This window comes from Diachasma alloeum, unplaced genomic scaffold (genome assembly GCF_001412515.2).
Source record: "Diachasma alloeum isolate Michigan unplaced genomic scaffold, Dall2.0 Dall_scaffold_00335, whole genome shotgun sequence".
NCBI lineage: Eukaryota > Metazoa > Arthropoda > Insecta > Hymenoptera > Braconidae > Diachasma > Diachasma alloeum.
The window spans coordinates 504,576-522,349 of NW_021680474.1; the positions used below are offsets into that span (position 1 = coordinate 504,576).

General features: G+C 35.2%; 1 protein-coding gene across 1 annotated transcript; it reads left to right on the plus strand.

The window, feature by feature from the left end:
- The first annotated feature begins 2,673 nt into the window (after positions 1-2,673).
- On the plus strand, positions 2,674-16,905 carry LOC107040434 (Na(+)/H(+) exchange regulatory cofactor NHE-RF1). The gene is made up of 2 exons (XM_015260522.1): positions 2,674-3,561; positions 15,124-16,905. Exons 1-2 carry the CDS (start codon positions 3,136-3,138, stop codon positions 15,463-15,465), a joined length of 768 nt encoding a protein of 255 aa, XP_015116008.1. The 5' UTR covers positions 2,674-3,135; the 3' UTR covers positions 15,466-16,905.
- Positions 16,906-17,774: the final 869 nt, after the last annotated feature.

Genomic DNA, 17,774 nt, shown 5'->3' on the forward strand with positions numbered 1-17,774 from the left:
TGAATTTCCAATGACAAAATTTCTTGAAATTCCGTTGAAGCTATGTGATTTCAGTTAAAAATATATAAATCCGTAGAAATTAACAAAAAAAGTCAATACACGATGGACGGATACTGTTAAACCATTAAGCCCTGCACTCGTGCCATAATCATTTCCCATCGGTTTCCTCCACATGTAATAATTAATTATTTAAAAAAAATTCCCGCGGTGGTACGGTTCTCCCACGTATGCCCCCGCACCAATCAAATCCTCATAATCCCAACAATGAAAACGAAATCAATCTCCCATTATCGATGAATTTCATGATCTCAATTGACTCGTGACTCTTTCCCCCGTTCGTTCCATAGTACACATAGAATGTTTACTCTGCTCCCCCATTGTTTTACCCGAACTGGTTACATCACGCCATCCAGGGTTATTCACGATATAAATCTTTACCTTCCCAGCATTACGACACATTATCCACGTACCCATATGTACGTTCAACGTTTATACGGCTCGTTTCATTTCGTCATTCATTATCCGTTCAGAGTGAACAGTGCATGAGTGAAAATGAAGAATAATTAATGTATTCATCGTCTAGTTGTCGTCGGCGATATGAATATCGTAGCTACGGAGAACTATTCCTCCTATTCCAAACAAACAAAAACAAAATTTGAATGGATCGTTGGTCGCTTGCTTCGCTCGCTCCTATTGCGGGTTGGTTGAAGTGGGGGTGACCTATCATGACTGGTCGAACCAATAACTTCCCGACCAATTACCATTTTTCTGTTTACGTTGAGAAAATAAATTATTTTTGCCAAATATCCATTTACTTGAGGGAAATATTTTTTTTTCAATTCCGTATTTGTCCAGTCGAGTCATTACCGGGCAATCCTCATTAGGTTTCAATTATGACAATTATATTGCTCTAGGAAATGATTATGTTAGGTATGACCTTGAATGAACTCCCTCAATAATTATCAACATTAAAAAATTAATCGAAATTCTCCCCTTTAGAAATTAAAAAATGTAGGAAAAATGAATAATCATTGGAGGACTTCATCCTAAGTCATGTGCAACCTAGTCATCCTTTAGAAAAACATGATTTTCATAATTGAAACCTAATCAGGCTTGCCTAGAAACGACTCGATTGGAGAAATGCGATTTTGAAAAAATTAATGCTTTTCTCAAGTAAATGAGTATTTGACAAGAGTAATTTTTTTTCTCAGTGTATTAGGAAGAACAAATAGGGGTTCGAGCCTATCCGACAAAAGGCATATGTGACCGTTACCTTTTGCATCATTAGTCTCTTTCTTTTTTTTTATTTCTACCAATTCCGTTGGTAGTAAGCTTCCAAATGAATCCGTAGCAATTCCCTAGGACATTAATAAACTTCTTCGATCAATAAATCAATCCTCGATCGATCTATAACAATAGTCATTCAGGGCGGTAAAATCTTGACATGTTTTGTGAATTTTGAAACTTTTAGCACGCATGTTTTTCAGTATTCTGAAAGTATAAAGAAATCCCTGAAGTTTTTCATTATGAATTAATAAGTCTAAAATAACTAGTCACTGTAAGTTCGATCGGTAAATCAGTAAAATCCATCATTTAATAAGCGAACCACTTGTTAAATCGTGGATAGTGAACGACTAAATTCCAATTTTCGAGTTTAGGAATGATATACATTCTAGCACACAAGTAGAATCTTTCAATCAATCAATCAATCCTCAATCGATCGATAATAATAATCATTTAGTGCGGTAAAATCTTGAAATGTTTTCTGTATTATAAGACCTTTCGCACTTATTTTTTTAGTATTCTGAAAGTATAAAAAAATCCCTGGAGTACTTCATCCCGAATTAATATTCTAAGATAGCTAATCACGCCTAGTTCAGTCGATAAATCAGTAATATCCATCATTCAAGAAGTGAAAGACTTATTATCATGGCAGACCTAAACAATTAGACAATTTTCGACTTTAGAAATAATATACATTCTGGGACATAAATAGAATCCTTTAATCAAATCAATCCACGATCGATTGATAATAATAATCTATCAGTCCGGAAAAATGTTAGAATATTAGCTGCATTTTAAGGCCTCTCGCACTTGTATTTTTTAGTATTCTGAAAGTATAAAAAATCTCTGGAGTAATTCACCACGAATTAACATTGTAAAATAACTAGTTCTTTCAAGTTTGATCGATAAATCAGTAAAATCCATCATTCAAGAAGTGAACGACTTATTAAATCGTGGCAAGACTGAATAATCGGACAATTTTCGCCTTTGGGAATAATGTACATTAGGAATATGTACATTCTAGGACATAAATAGAACTCTTCAATCAATCTTCGATCGATCGATAATATAATAATCATTCAATCCGCAAAATCTTGAAATATTTTCTGTATATTAAGGCCTTTTGCACTTGTATTTTTTAGGTATTCTAGAAGTATAAAAAATCCCTGGAGTACTTCATCACGAATGAACACTGTAATATAACTGGTCCCTTCAAGTTCGATCGATAAATCGGTAAAATTCTTCATTCAAACAGTGTTGATCCTCCTGCCGCTGTACAGCGCCACAGTCGTCCAACCACTGCCCGCACCCGCCGGTCTCGCTCCCCCTCCCAACATCCCAAAAAATCTGTACAACTCGCCGAGGCCTGAGCACTCACCTTCGGTTCTTCCGTCTTTGTCGCAAGTCGGCGACAGCGCCTCGCATGGATTATTCCGTCGTATCACCACTCTTACGATAATCGAGCGCAATAATTCACTGAATAATCCCTCATTAAAATTAAAAACCCCGCGTCATTGAAATAACTAATAGCAAGTGCCGTGCGCTAATAATTTTCTTAATTCTCATCTGCGAGGGAGTCGCCGCGAGATACGTCCTTGAAGAACAAGAAGAAGGATCTGAAAAAAGGAGATAAAACCGAGTGGAAGATCGTGACAGGTAGACGAGTGGTGAAGAGTGTTAAGGGGCCAGCAACAGGGAGTATTTCGGGAATAGATCGTCAATTTCGGGCTGATATTCCCTCGAAAAAAAGGACCCCCAATTGGATGATATCGAGTGATACCGTGACCAAGTGGTTCTGTGATCTCAAACGATTCTCATTAGTCCATAGAAAAGACTGCAATACATAACAATATGTCGTTGAAGGGTGATAAAGTGCCGTGCGCTCGTCTCTGCCATATCGTAAAATGGGAGGACTTTGATGGATATGGATTCAATCTTCACGCTGAACGGGGAAAGAATGGACAATTCATCGGCAAAGTTGATGATGGATCACCGAGTCAAGCCGCTGGTTTACGACAGGGCGATCGTATTATCGAAGTCAATGAGATTAATATCGCCAATGAGACACACAAACAAGTGGTGGATCGCATTAAGGCATTTCCCAGTGAAACAAAGTTATTGGTTGTTGATCAGGAGGCGGATGACTATTACAAGGCCAATAGCATCATCATAAGGGGAACAATGACGGGTATCAAGGAGATCAAGACACCTGAGAGAAATCCCGCGAGCGTTGAGAGCGAGGAAAAAGCGGACGGGAGTATTAGCTCAATCGATGAGGTAAATTCTTTGATGTAATTGAACGAGAGTGCAATAGGGTTCCAGGCTTTTCGATGGGAAAAGGAAACTTACCACGCGGAAAATTAATCACTCGGTGCGCGCTCGACAGCGTCAGGTCGGGGACGATATGAAATGGGTTTTTTCCTCTGGGGGAATAGGCTGTTCGGTAATCACTAAATTCACGGTTTATTATACACCTGTTGCCGTCAGCTTTCTAAGAAATTTTGTTGGGCTTGTGTGGGTGCGTAAATCGGCTTGTTTTTAGGTATTTGAATTTTTAACTCGTTGCTTTTTTCTGCGAAGATTTTTTTATTTTTATGTTTTAATTGAAATTCTCGAAATATGGTAATTTTTACATTTTTTCTCCCCACGTGGTATAGAATGGAAATTCAATATTTGACGCATGACATGTGGAGTGTCTCTAGATTGACGAAATTAATAAATTCATGAACAATCAGATCCACTATCGCCTCGGGATGAAATGAAACGTTTTTTTTCTTCTGTGGGTAATAGGTTATTCTGTAATCGCGAAATTCACGGTTTATTATACACCTGTTGCCGTCAACTTTCTAAGAAATTTAGTCGGGCTGGTGTGGGTGCATAAATAGACTTGTTTTGAGTTATTTGAATTCTTAACTTGTTGGTTTTTTCTGTGAAGATTTTTTTATTCATATCGAGACTATGAAAATTGAGTTAATATTACCTCTGAATTTGTCCCACAATCTCACTCAAAATTTCAATGTTTTAATTGAAATTCTCGAAATATGTTATTTGTTACTTTTTCTCTTGCGTGGAACAAAATGTAAATTCAATATTTGATGCCATTGGGATGAAAGGTGACACATCACACGTGGAGTGTCTTTAGATTCACCAAATCAATAAATTCATAAACAATCAGATTCATTATGACCACGAGACGCAATTGAATGTTTTTCTTTCTTTGTGGTTAATAAGTTATTCTCTAATCACTAAATTTCCGTCTTATTACATACCTATTGACGCTAACTTTCTAAAAATCATAGTTGGGATTGTGCGTGTGCATAAATAGGCTTGTTTTTCATTATTTTAAATCTTAAACTTTCTGGAGATTAAATTAAGTACTTGGGTAGTTGGGAATTTTTACAGAAATTTCACTCGAAATTTCAATGTTTTAATAGAAATCCTCGAAATTTTTACATTTTTTCTTCCCGTGTAGAACAAAATGGAAATTCTAAAAATTGAATATTTAATCAAATTTGGATGAAACATAACATATGACTCGTGCAGTGTTTCTCGATTCACCTGATCAGTTGGAATCGTTCGAAATCGTTGGAAATGTTTTCTTTCCTATGTGGGTAATAGGTTATTCACTAATCACTAGATTCCCGCCTTATTACACATGTATTGCCGCTAACTTTCTAAGAAACTTGGTCGTGCATGTGTGTGTGCATAAATCGTCTTGTTTTCTTGAACCGGCTTGTTTTTAGTTATGTCAATTCTTTACTGGCTGGAGATTAGACTAAAGACGTGGATAGTTAGCGATAATATCATGATTTTTGCCGATTGGTTTTTTGTGTAAAGATTTCTTCATTCATATCAAGACTACATGGCGAGAAAAATCGTTTGTATGTTACCAAATCAATAACTTCATAAAAAATCAGTTCCACTATCACCTCAGGGTCGAAATGAAATATATATTTTCCTCTACGAGGAACAGAGTATTCCGTAATCACTAAATTCCCGCCTTATTGCACACCTATTACCGTCAGCTTTCTAAGAAATTTATCCGTGTATGTGTGCGTGCATAAATCGTCTTGTTTTTCTTAATTTTGTGGTAATACTCGTTACATGGGATTTGATTTGTTGCATGATTGGTACACAACATCGTCAAGGTCGACTGGAATATCCTTCATTTTTTTTTCTTCTAAGTCAATCACATTGTTTCCTTTTTTTGCTCACCGGATAACCTCAGCATCAGGTTTCAAATCAATGGGTTTATGCGACTGCTGTCAATGACTAATGATCATTCGCAATGTTTCTTTCTAATCGGATTGCTGGGGTATTACCTAAGAGTTTTGTGATCATGTGTGAAACGAGTGTTTCATTGGGGACACGACAATGCAGTGATTCACATGTTCGTGTGAATCTTCTCTCGTTGAAAAGTCCTTCCCCTTTCTATTACGTGTGACGTGGAATTCAAACGGGGAGACAAATCAAGTAATTTCGCTGGATGATGACGCGTGCAAACGGAATAGGGTCATTAAGGATATCCATGTACTTAGGATTTTTTTCTCCAGTGAAATGCTTTTCTACGGTTGTAGTCGAACATCAAAGCTTTCATTTGAATCCCATTTGACCCTAAGTTTCCGCACATCCATAAATAATTTATAAACAATCAATATTCCGTTATAAACATCATTTGTTCGGAATCGTTACAAGTTTATTCATATTCAGAATTTTACCAGAAATTTATTTCATGCCTAAAAAATAAGGTTTCTAAAAGTTTATACAATTTCAATTATTTATGTAATGAATGTTATTTGAATAACGCTGAATATTCATGATTATTTTCAATTTTTTCTCACGCAATTTAATTGACCAATTTGATGATTAAAAATGGTTGAATCTATAGTGTGGGTCGTACAAAACTAAGAGATACTCGGATATACTTTAAGGATATCCAAGCACTTCGCCCAAATTAGCGACTTGTTTTAAAGAAACATTTCAATTTTGCGGAAAATCTTGCCATCCTTAAACTGTTTCGGGAATTTCTTCAATGAATATTGTGAACAATATTTTATTCAGTTTCACACTTGACTCTCGGTGGCCGACCTCTAATGATCATGCGGCAATACTGCACATGTGTTCGATATAACCTCGTAAATTTGATCAGAGTAGTCATTTGAGCGGACTGTTGCCAGACGTCAGGAACATGCAGATTCAAACCACTCAATATGGCAGTCGTACCAATCAAGAAGCTGTTAATTTGATTGTTTGCAATTATCTGTGCGGAAATATGTTTTTTGATGTCCCAAAAAAATCTAGAGAGTACAATGAACAAAGTCATATACGGTTATGTGCACGAGAAAACGCTTCAAGATTATGAGCTATTGGATTGAAGGTGGGAGTATACAGCTTCCCGCATAGAAGAATATACATATAATATATATATATAGCATAGGACAATTTACTAGATTCTTCGCATATACATATATAAGATTTATATAAAATATATATGAAACATATACAAATTGATATTTTATATAACTTATATATAAATTAGGCCAATTCCATGTATGAAATATATAATTCTCAAGATATATATTTTTCCGTTTGGGTCTTATGGACGCAATGTGTTAAATTTCATTTTTTTAACGATCGTTTTCTCGAAAAAATGTTCGGAAACTGAGGTTGAGTTGTCTCTAAAAAATACTCTTGGTCAATTTTATAAACTCTGAAGAGGATTTCACTCAGAAAAAGTGGCCCGAATGACTTGGATATCCTCAATACAAATGAAGCTATAATAAAATGAATCGATGCATATGCGGTCTCACTGTTGCAAATGCACGAGCATCAATAAACCACGTTTTTTTATAGCCATGTACATGTATTGAATGTATTTATTATCACTATACCGGCAGTATACACAATGAGTAATACGTACATAACAGTTTGGTCTCACTCTAGGTCTTATCGCACAGCCAACGATTGTTCCAATCTTCCACCTCGGGATTTCTCGGTTTTTCCATTTTACAAACGCACCAACTGCATTTTGTGAATATACCCAACTTGTCGTGTAACGCGAATGCTTAATTTTTTTACCTCTCTCCTCTCTCTCATTCGACCCAGTACACGTAGAGTGCTAGTACGCGTATAAATTCAGTTAGCGGAAATCCCTGAATAATTTAGAAATTGCAATCTACTATAGAAACACTGCATTCAGATAATTCATATCATGTGTAAATAGAAGCAATCCATTTTCATTTGATCAAACAATATCGGTGATAACGCCGCTACAACACGTTCGATGTTATCTAATCTAATCGAGTGTGTGGTACTTGCCACTGAATGATGGAAAAATTTAACCCCAAAATTTTAATAAAAATATTTGAAACTTAATCTACATGCGAAAGTCATTTTCATACCGAATATAATTTGCTTGAAATGCAGTAGAGAAGGGGTAAAACAATTTTTCCGTACTGAGCTTCACTTTTTCTCGTCCGGGGATTGGTATTGTCCCTTCCTCAAACTCGTAAAAGTGAAAATGACTACGGACAAATATCGTTCACGACTAGTGCCATGGGGTTTTTTTACTCGCGTGGTTGGCCAGTCCTCGTCCTTAGCTCGGACGTCAACTCCCCGCAACTGAAAAACCGCATGACACTCGCCCTGAAATATACTATAAATCTTGACTGAGTTTTCGAGGATTATCTCCGAATCTAAGGGAGAAGGAAAAAATTTCGGAATAACTTTTTTGTAGATCTTAATCTGCTCAACAAAAATTTTGCTATCGGCCTTAGATTCCGAAAAATTCACTGAAAACTGACCAGTAGTCAGTCCCCGAAGGGACTACTGACTCTTTTCATTCGAATGAAAATGTTGTAATCATAACGAATGAACATTCCATCAATTCTAAATGGTCTTCATTCAGGTCAACAAGATATTTGTTTAAATTTAAGGACATCCAAGTATCTTTTACAGTTTGGTACCAATCACACTATAGACTCAACCATTTTCAATCGTCAAATTTGGCAATTAAATTGCGTGAGAAAAATTTGAAAAAAATCATGAATATTCAGCGTCATTAAAATTACATTTTACACAGAATTATTATTTTTTAAAAATATTCGTTGTTTATAAATAAATAATTGAAATTGTTCAAAACTTTCGGAAACTTTATTTTTTAGGCATGAAATCAATTTCTGGTGAAATTCTGAATATGAATAAATTTGTTACAATTTCGAACAAATGATTTTATGGTGGAAAATTGATTGTTTATAAATTATTTATAAAAAATATTCGTAATTTTCAAAAATGCCAATTTTTTAATTATTTCATCAATCTTCTTCAAAAAGTAAACTTTCCAACTTTTTTCAGATTTGTAAAATGGTTTCCAACGGTTCAGTATCAAGATTCAAATTCAGAACTGCAAAGTTTAAATAATAAAATCATTGTAAAATGTCCGGAAACTTAGGGTCAAATGGGGCTCAAATGAAAGCTCTGATATCCGACAACAAAACTAGCAAAGCATTTCACTGGAGAAAAAATAGCCAAAGTATTTGGATATCTCTAAGGTATATCCCTAAAAGACGATTGTCCCCGTGTTTTTCATAGATAATGTTTATAATACATTTCGGTTATTGAAAATAATTCTAACTAGTTGTACTGCACAGTTTAGGAGGTAATAAATAATAAAATGAGTGCTTATAGCACGCGAAGTATAGGCCACACGGGGGTTATGGCTCCCCCGTACTCGATTGTTCCATCTTCTAAGAAAACGATTCTAACGATTTTCTTAAAAAATGAATCCGTGGTAGATTGAGAAATTCTGAATATGGTGAATTTTTTGTAAAATTTTATTGTACATAGTTTCCGCGATATTCAACTCTAAAAAATTGAAATGTCGCGAAATCATTTATTTGATCCAAACGATTAATTGGCGAATAATTTATTATTTGATTCAAACAGTTATTATTGCCTTCATCAACAACATATGAGGATAGAAAAACTATAAACTTGTGAGAAGGCAATAAATGAAGTGATTTCGAATGTTTATACTTTAAAAAAGAACTATTTGTTCCACGTGAGTGAAAAAAGGTAAATAAAAGTCAAGTTTGAGTTTGAATAAAAACTTTATTATTCAGATAAAATTCCTTCAACACATTTAATTGATTTCTACGGATGCATGAGACACCAGAAGACTAGAATTACGAGATTATTTTCATGTACGTCAGTAGCGATATTGACCGGAAGTTCCGGTCGGAAGTGACTTATCGGTAGCCGAAATATATCCGCTTGACATCGCCTCATGATATCCCTCATTGACAACTGTACCTCCACATGTGATTTTTCTCTACGTAATGCCATTGTGAATTTTCGCGCACGTTGCATAATTTTTTTCTCACACAGTACACAGTACACAGCATTAACATCAACCTCTGAAATTTTCCATTAATTCTCGCAAATCTTCCTTATCCTGACACAGATAGCAATCTGAATGGTTTAATATTCCTCGTATTTTCCAAGAGGCCATTAAAAATTTATTATTAAGAAAAATCATTTGAACGGGTAAAAACGGAAAATCGTTCGGAGATACTACTTAACGTCAGTAGTTGGTGAATAGGCGCCTTGAAATACATCATTATGTAAGACCCTTTTGTGAATCGCGGTCAGAAAATCACGCGGGGAGGATATGAGTGGAGACTCACTCTAGCGTTCCTATCCGATTATGATTAATAATAATGGTACTACCATTCGCTGCCCACTCATAACCCGAGATCAGTGCTTCCTGTTATCGAGGTAATGCTTCTTATACAGGTATTTGGATGATGATATTTGCGAAATAGCGTAATAAATATGGACATTTGCGTAGGTTCGGTCACACTGGAAAAAATAGTATCTAAAATTAAGACCTTTCGTTCCTTTTTTTAACCCCTTGCGTACGAGGCCTTTCTGTTGCGAAGCCTGACGTACGTAATATCACTGAGATTCGATAAATTTTGACACAAAAATTTATAAAACGCATTAAAAATTGTAGTTACACACTATCCAGCTTTCGAATGGCATTGGCGGAATTGGATTATCTGTCATAGTTTTGGAATTATCCAGTTTTGAACAGAATCATGCGTTTTTGCTTTGGTCCATATACGTATATAGACCCCGTCCTTGACGGTTTAGACTTTTGTGTACCCAAATTCAAGTCATTAAGACATGCGCTCTAGACGTTCTAGGTGTCTTACTCGAGGATATTTCGTTTCAAGATTATGATGTCTCATTTATTGTTCCAAATACTTCATTCATTTGTTCTACATAATCGACCATGTTATAGAGTCAATCATTTACTGATAATGTTGACTACGTTAAAAATAGTGGTCGAGGCAGTATTTGAAGGGAATTAGGATAATAAGGATAACAAATTTTTGCAATAAAAAATACTGATGAAGGAATGCGAAGGGTTGCGAAAGGTTGCGAGTTCGATCCCAAGGAGAACCGAATTTTTCAACGAGAGGTTGTTAATAGAGTAATCGCCTGTACCGGCATGGGCTTCCTGTGGTTTCCTATGCTACTTCTATGTTCTATAGGAGTGCGATGACGGTACAGTGTAGAATCCACAGCCGCATGCATAGAGTCGGGTAGAGTGCCGAATGGAACTCAAAAAAGGACTCGAAGGCCGTAAAAAAAATACTGATGAAAAGTATTTTTCCTTAGAATAATATTCAAAGTTTTTATCCCTCTCTGATCTTGCAATGATACTACGTTTGAATTAATTTGACATCTCCCACTCCTCTCACCCTTCCAACCCTCTCAATACATTCAGAATATAAGTCCCCGAAAACGTTTTTGATTCCATGTCTTAATGTGATTAGTGTCTTGTTATAGTGCTGCCGTCATAAATGACTAGTGACTGAATATTATAGCAAAGTGGTAAACCAGGATTATGTTCAATAGTTTTGAACAATTTTCTATTGCTTGAATGAAAATTTCTCTCAAACGTGGTCAAATTTTTTTGCTCCATTTCATGCTCCATTTTTGCATTTATCCTAGTTTATCACTTTGCTACAGAATAGTCTCCGAATGTCTTCAATGAAGATAGAAAAAATGTCTTAAATTTCGTGACTTGTATTTTAAAACATTATAAAAACATCTTGTCAATGACGTTTTTTAGACAAAAAAACCTCCTATTTTAAGAAGGCTTAAATTAAGACGTCTCGACGGCACCACTTTTTACAGTGCAACCGCCGGGGCTCGCTCACTTCTGTCCGCTTCGTCCCTGCGCTCAATTTCCCAGAATGCATCTGACTCTTCCATTCCAACATTTCAACGCAATTTTCCTTGAGTTCAGGAAAATAAAAAATTAATTAATCCAAGAAATGTTAGGATTTTCATTTTCCATAGAACAGAACAGATGCAATCGATAATTGTTTTGCCTCACGTCCCATTCATTTTATTCTTTTTTTGTTGAATTCAATCAATAGGTCAATTGAAAAGAAAGCCGATAAGACACAATTCCACGTGTTGAATAACTTCGAGTTCCCTGGGACTCCTAAACCGGTTTCGGGGTCGTTTTTCCTGTCACTTCGTTTCACTGCGTTACGCTTGAGTTATTTGAATTCTTAACTGGCTGACGATCACACTAAACACTTGGATAGTTAGCGGTGATATCACGATTCTTGCCTGTTGGGTTTTCCCGTGAATATTTTGTTTATTCACATTAACAACTCCACTGAAAATTTCAATGTTTTAATTTAAATTCTTGAAATATTTCGATTTCTAGAATCTTCTTTCCACCTGAGGCGAAATGGAAATTCTAAAAGTACAATATTTGATACGATTTGGATAGAAATGTATGAAAAAATTTCATACAAAAACCTAGCGAATCCATTGGAATATTCTATTGGGTTTCTATTGAATTTTCTATTAATTTTTGGTCAATTCTATTGAAATGTTTAATCAAAATGTTCAAAATATTCTTTAGAAAAAGTCAATAGAATTTGATTTTTCTATCCAATTTCTGTCTATAGAATTTATTCGGTTCAAAGTTTCTATGTTTTTTTCATTCTTTTTTTTTTTATTTTCATTAAAAAAATTAAACAAAAGACTTAGAAAATTTGAGTCGAGGAAATTCCATAGAAAATACCTCAGAAAAAGTTATATAAAAAAATCGAACTCTATTGACTTTTCAGAAATCGAACTTTTTAGAAATCGAACTCTATTGAGTTTTAGAAAAACTATTGACTATTTTCTATTGAACATTTCCACAGAATCGGCCAAAACTAATAGAAAGTTCAATAGAAATCCAATAGAATTGTCTAGCGAATTCGCTACATTTTTCCATCAAATTATTTAATTATTTTTTTTATAAAAATTTTTGATTAAATTCTTATTCCATTATATTGAAAAATCTGTTGAATATTACCCCTAAATTTTAGAAACCGAGCGGCCATTGAAGATTTTTAACCGAAATGCTGGTAAAAATTTCCACGTTTGAATTGAAATTCCTGAAATTTTTCAATTTTCACATTTTTCTCCGCATAGAAAACAAACGCAAATTTAAAAAATTCAACATCTGACACAATGTGGATAAAAAATGATAAACAAATTCATTAATAATCAACTCCATCACCTTTTTATTCCATTGTATTTCTGCATCATCACATGATCAACATGACCCTCCGCCCCTTTTCTCACATTCAATAACCCTACATCATCTGATATCATTGTCTACAATTACTCGGATCATGAGGCTATCCCCGGTCATTCACTAATTGAACCGGACATTGATCCCTGACACATTCTATTAATTCTAAGTCTAGCAATAAACTTCACTGACTTTTTTACATCAGTCACCCAGTTTTTTTTGCTCCACCTTTTAGCATTGAGATACACGAGACAGAGAGAGCGAGAGAGAGGGAAAACAGGTCAGTGCGACGTGATGGAAGAGTATAAAAATGAACGAATAAGCAAATAATTCAGCATTTTCCAGGCACGATCGACCTTGGTATGCAACACGCATCTCTTCCATTTCCCCTGCTAACTCTTTGCTTCTCTGTAATCATGTGGGTCAGGCGAAAAAAATCGTACGATGAACCCACGACTATTTCAAAATGTCATCAAGAGCTGTGTTGGGAGCCGATTAGAGCAATGCCACTGCACAAACTAGTGTCTTGAAGATGTTTTAATTGAAGGCCGTAGGCACAAAAAGGTGCCTTATCAGCTAACTTCGTAATGACTGCAATGACTGAAATCAAGCCGTTTGATGAACAAGACATTTTTATAATGTACTGAAATACAAGTCACGAAATTAAAGAAATTTTTTTTATCTCAATTCAAGACATTTGAAGAGTATTTAATCATTAGTCATTTATGACAGCGGAACTACGACAAGATATTAACCCCATTAAAACGTGGAATCATAAGACGTTTTTGGTGATTTATATCCATTTTCTCACAATTTACTGAAATTCTGAATTCATTGTGAGGGTCGAAAGGGTGATGAGAGTGGGAGGTGTCAAACGAATTCAAACATAGTATCATTGCAAGATCAGAAAACCTTAAATATTATTCTCAGAAACAATACTTTTCATCAGTATTTTTGATCACAAAAAGTATTTCACCCTTACTGTCCCAACTCCCTTCAAATTTTGCTTCATGACTGCTATTTTTAACGTAACCAAAATTATCAGTGAATAATAAAATCGAATAACTTTGATAAAAAAAAAACTTTCAAATAAGGAAATTTGACCCTCTTGACCCTTGGAACCTTGGTGGACTCTGAGATCCTTATGGCCCCAAGGGTCCGCAGATGAAAATTTTCACTCCATAGGAAGATACCCTTAAAAGTGAAAATATTTTGCTGAAATTTTTTTTAAGGCCTGAAGTAACTCTTCTGGTTAACTTCTGTAGTGATAAAAGTCGTCTACCTGTCAGAGTTGAGCAGAAAAAAAATAGTTACGATTGCGGGATTTACGCTACGAAACCCCGAATAGCGCCGCCTGTGGCGATATTTGGCTCTGTTCCTACGCGAAGCCGATGACAGATTCTCTCATCGCGCGCCTGAAGAATACTGGGGGAACCGCGCGTCTACTGACGGGCTATCAAAAAATGAATAAAGCATTTGGAAGAATCAATGAGACATCATAAGTTTAAAACTAATGATCCTCGAGTAAAACACTTAGAATATGGAGAGTGCATGTCTCAATATCTCGATTCCAGACATTAAAACGATTTAATTTTGAGGATCCAAACGTCTTAAAAAATACCCAAAAAAAGTCGGTCTGAATCAGACTAAAACATCGGTCTGAATCAAGTTGGACTGAATCATGCCGAGAATCGACTTGTTTCACGTCAAATTGATGGCATGAATCAAGTCGGATTCGGACACATGCAAACCTGAATATTGGTCTCATTCAAGTCGATTTTTCGACTTGATTCAGGAGGACTTCGGCTTGATTCAAGTCGATTTTTCGGTTTGATTCAAGCCAACTTTTCGGTTTGATTCAAACCTATTTTTGGGCTTGATTTAAATCGATGTCGGCTTCACGTGTTTCTACTTGAAATAAATCACTTTTCGATTTATATCAGACCCGGAGTCCGGATCTGATCGAATGGTGTAGTCGGAGTCACTCGACTTGAATCAAGCCAAAAAATTGAATCAGTACTTTGTTTTAGGTGTAAGGTTGGGAAAAATACTTTAGTTTCACGCACTGATTTTTCTAATGGGTCTCCAGAAAATTTGATTAACATCTTCAATAACCCCCAGATATTCACCAAAACCAAACTCTGCGGAACTAATTGATCTCATCTCATCATCCAACCACTCACACAAATCAATCCATCGTTAACCCCAAACGATTGATGTTTCAGAATATGCAAAAGTCGATTGGTTCAAATGACACCTCCAACAGTGGAAGTACAGTGCCAGCAACCACAGCATCCATGAACGATGAAAACTCCCGACCTCATGAAAATACCCAAGAGAATGGACGCAAAAGTGTAGATGACAGCGAAGAAGTAGCAACAGTAACCGAACATATCGATGAACATTCGGGAACGGGTAATGGTGCTGTACCAGCAACGAAAAAGGGACTGAATCTTAAAATGAGTGCCAAGGAATTGCGTGCTAAGCTGGCTGCACGTAAAAAATACGATCCCAAGAAGGAATCAATTGGCTTCAAAGATAAATTTGATATTGTTCAGAAATTGTAAACGGCACATTCCACATTCCTCAACGAATTTACAATCCTTATCACGATTATTTCTGTTGAAATGTTGATTTTGTCTTATCACCTCGTCTCCGTCATTGCGATTTACAGCTTACAACAGACACAATAATTAATGGGTTTTTTTATTCTTCATTTGGTGAAGAAGACAATGTGGCTGTGTGCGAAAATCGCCGTCTATGTTTGAAGAAACCTCGTTCTTAATTATCACTTTATTTCTTCTTTTGTCACTGTGCAATTGGCTTCCTATGCAATTAAATTTCATTACTTTTTATTTTGATAATGCAATTGGTTAATCACTCGTTGTGATGCACGTTTCATCACTAGTTCCTTCTCATACTCTCATTCAAACAGATAATTGAGTGATCTTGGGGAGAGATACTAATCATTAATGTGCAATTCAATGGACAAATGAATACCCAATGACTCAACATTATGCAATGATTCAATTACTGAGGTTTTCAGTATTCGACTTGTAACTGATGAAACTCTTTACAAGATATTATCCTCCCCTAATGATTTATTTCATCAACTCCTCTTCGATAACTTGGGAAAAAAAATTGATTATCGTGTTTGGTGAATCATGGTAATTGAATAAAATGTCATCAAGAGTGTCGAGGTCATTTACATTGTGTCAATTTCCCCATATACTCAGACCTACAGTCATCACGATTATACATTTGTCAATGGAGAAATCGATATGGGGAAATGTGCCCAAATTGTTCGGATAATTCAACGATTTCACAGTATTGTTATTTGGTTTCTCCTTCAATCGTGTAATGTTAGTTCACTCGCAGCGATAATGAACTTGGAAATTTGTGATTCATAACTAATTGATTGAGAGATTATGTTCCACGCAGTCCGCACAGATATTTAATTATGCAAAGAGTGCATAATATTTTATACTTGGACTCGTTAAGCTGTAAGCTTTCTCATGGATAGATATTGGTGCAATCATCAGCAGGATTGAAAGTGTGTATTCTCACGTAGAAGAATTGTACAATTATGTCTAAGTAAGACCGATGTAATCACTGCAGTTCTAGCCATTGTAAATATCAGGGAGGGGGGGAGGGGAGTCGAAATCCAGAGAGAATTGAATCGATGAAATTTTTTGGTGGTCACAGCTTGAAATTATGGAACTTTTCGCTCCTTCTCTCGACGCATAATTGCAATTGTCAATCTAATGGTTCAACCGTTGGTGTGGGGTTTCCACCAATGACCTAGTATGTATATAGATGGTTAGTACGTTATGCATAAGAATACCGGAGCCAATTACACACGTTGTTACAAGCATCGCACACTTCCAACGTTATTACATAAGTTTAGATGAGTTAATATTTGTTTGGCGCATTCGACTGCGTATGTATGAGTATTGTTTTTCTTGTGTACTTGTAAATACATACAAAGTTGAAAAGTTGGATTATTATTTGGTTTTTTATATTTTATGCAAACCCTCGATGAGTTAACACCCATGATTTTTTTTATTGGATATTCCTTTTTTCCATTAATTATTTATAATCCTTCTCACTGCAAAACGCAATATGACCGATGACAATGGACAAATATTTCGAATCGAAAATGAGAATACAAATATGGCGGATATCTCGAACGAATGAAGACAGGCGGTTTTCATGAGTACAATCGTCTTGCGCCGAATTTTCATGAAGCCCGCCTAAACAATACAGCGATGACCATCTTCCGATTTTTCAATATTAAAAGAATTTCCGAGTTACATTGATCAAGGTTGAAAAATACACATCGAAATTTAAAACTAGTAAATTGATAATCTAAATTTTCAATTGATGGTGAATTAAATATTTAATAATATGTATCTATAAATTTTCTATCAAGTAAATTATACTAAATTTCTTATAAGGGATTTCCGATTATCTCAATAATCGTGCATCTTCTTAACTAAATTACTGATTATTAAATAATTCGGAATTTGAATATTTAAATGGATGATTAATTCAATAATTAAAATTTAAGAGTAATATTAACTAATTGACTACTTAATAATTTAACGGTAATTATAATTTATGGATATGGCTATCCCGAAATCAACAAAAGATAATTGAAGATCATTCTATGAAACATGAATAAACGAATCATAATTGTCCAAATTATTTAGGTCAGAAGAAAATAGAATAATTCTACTTTCTTGAGATTGCGTTTACTAAGGTTTTCTTCGAACAAAGTTGATTACAATTAGTAGCTGGAATTATGAGATTATCTCACATTTTTGACGTCAAGGATCGCACAATCTGAATGCCAATTAATATCCAAGTACAAAAT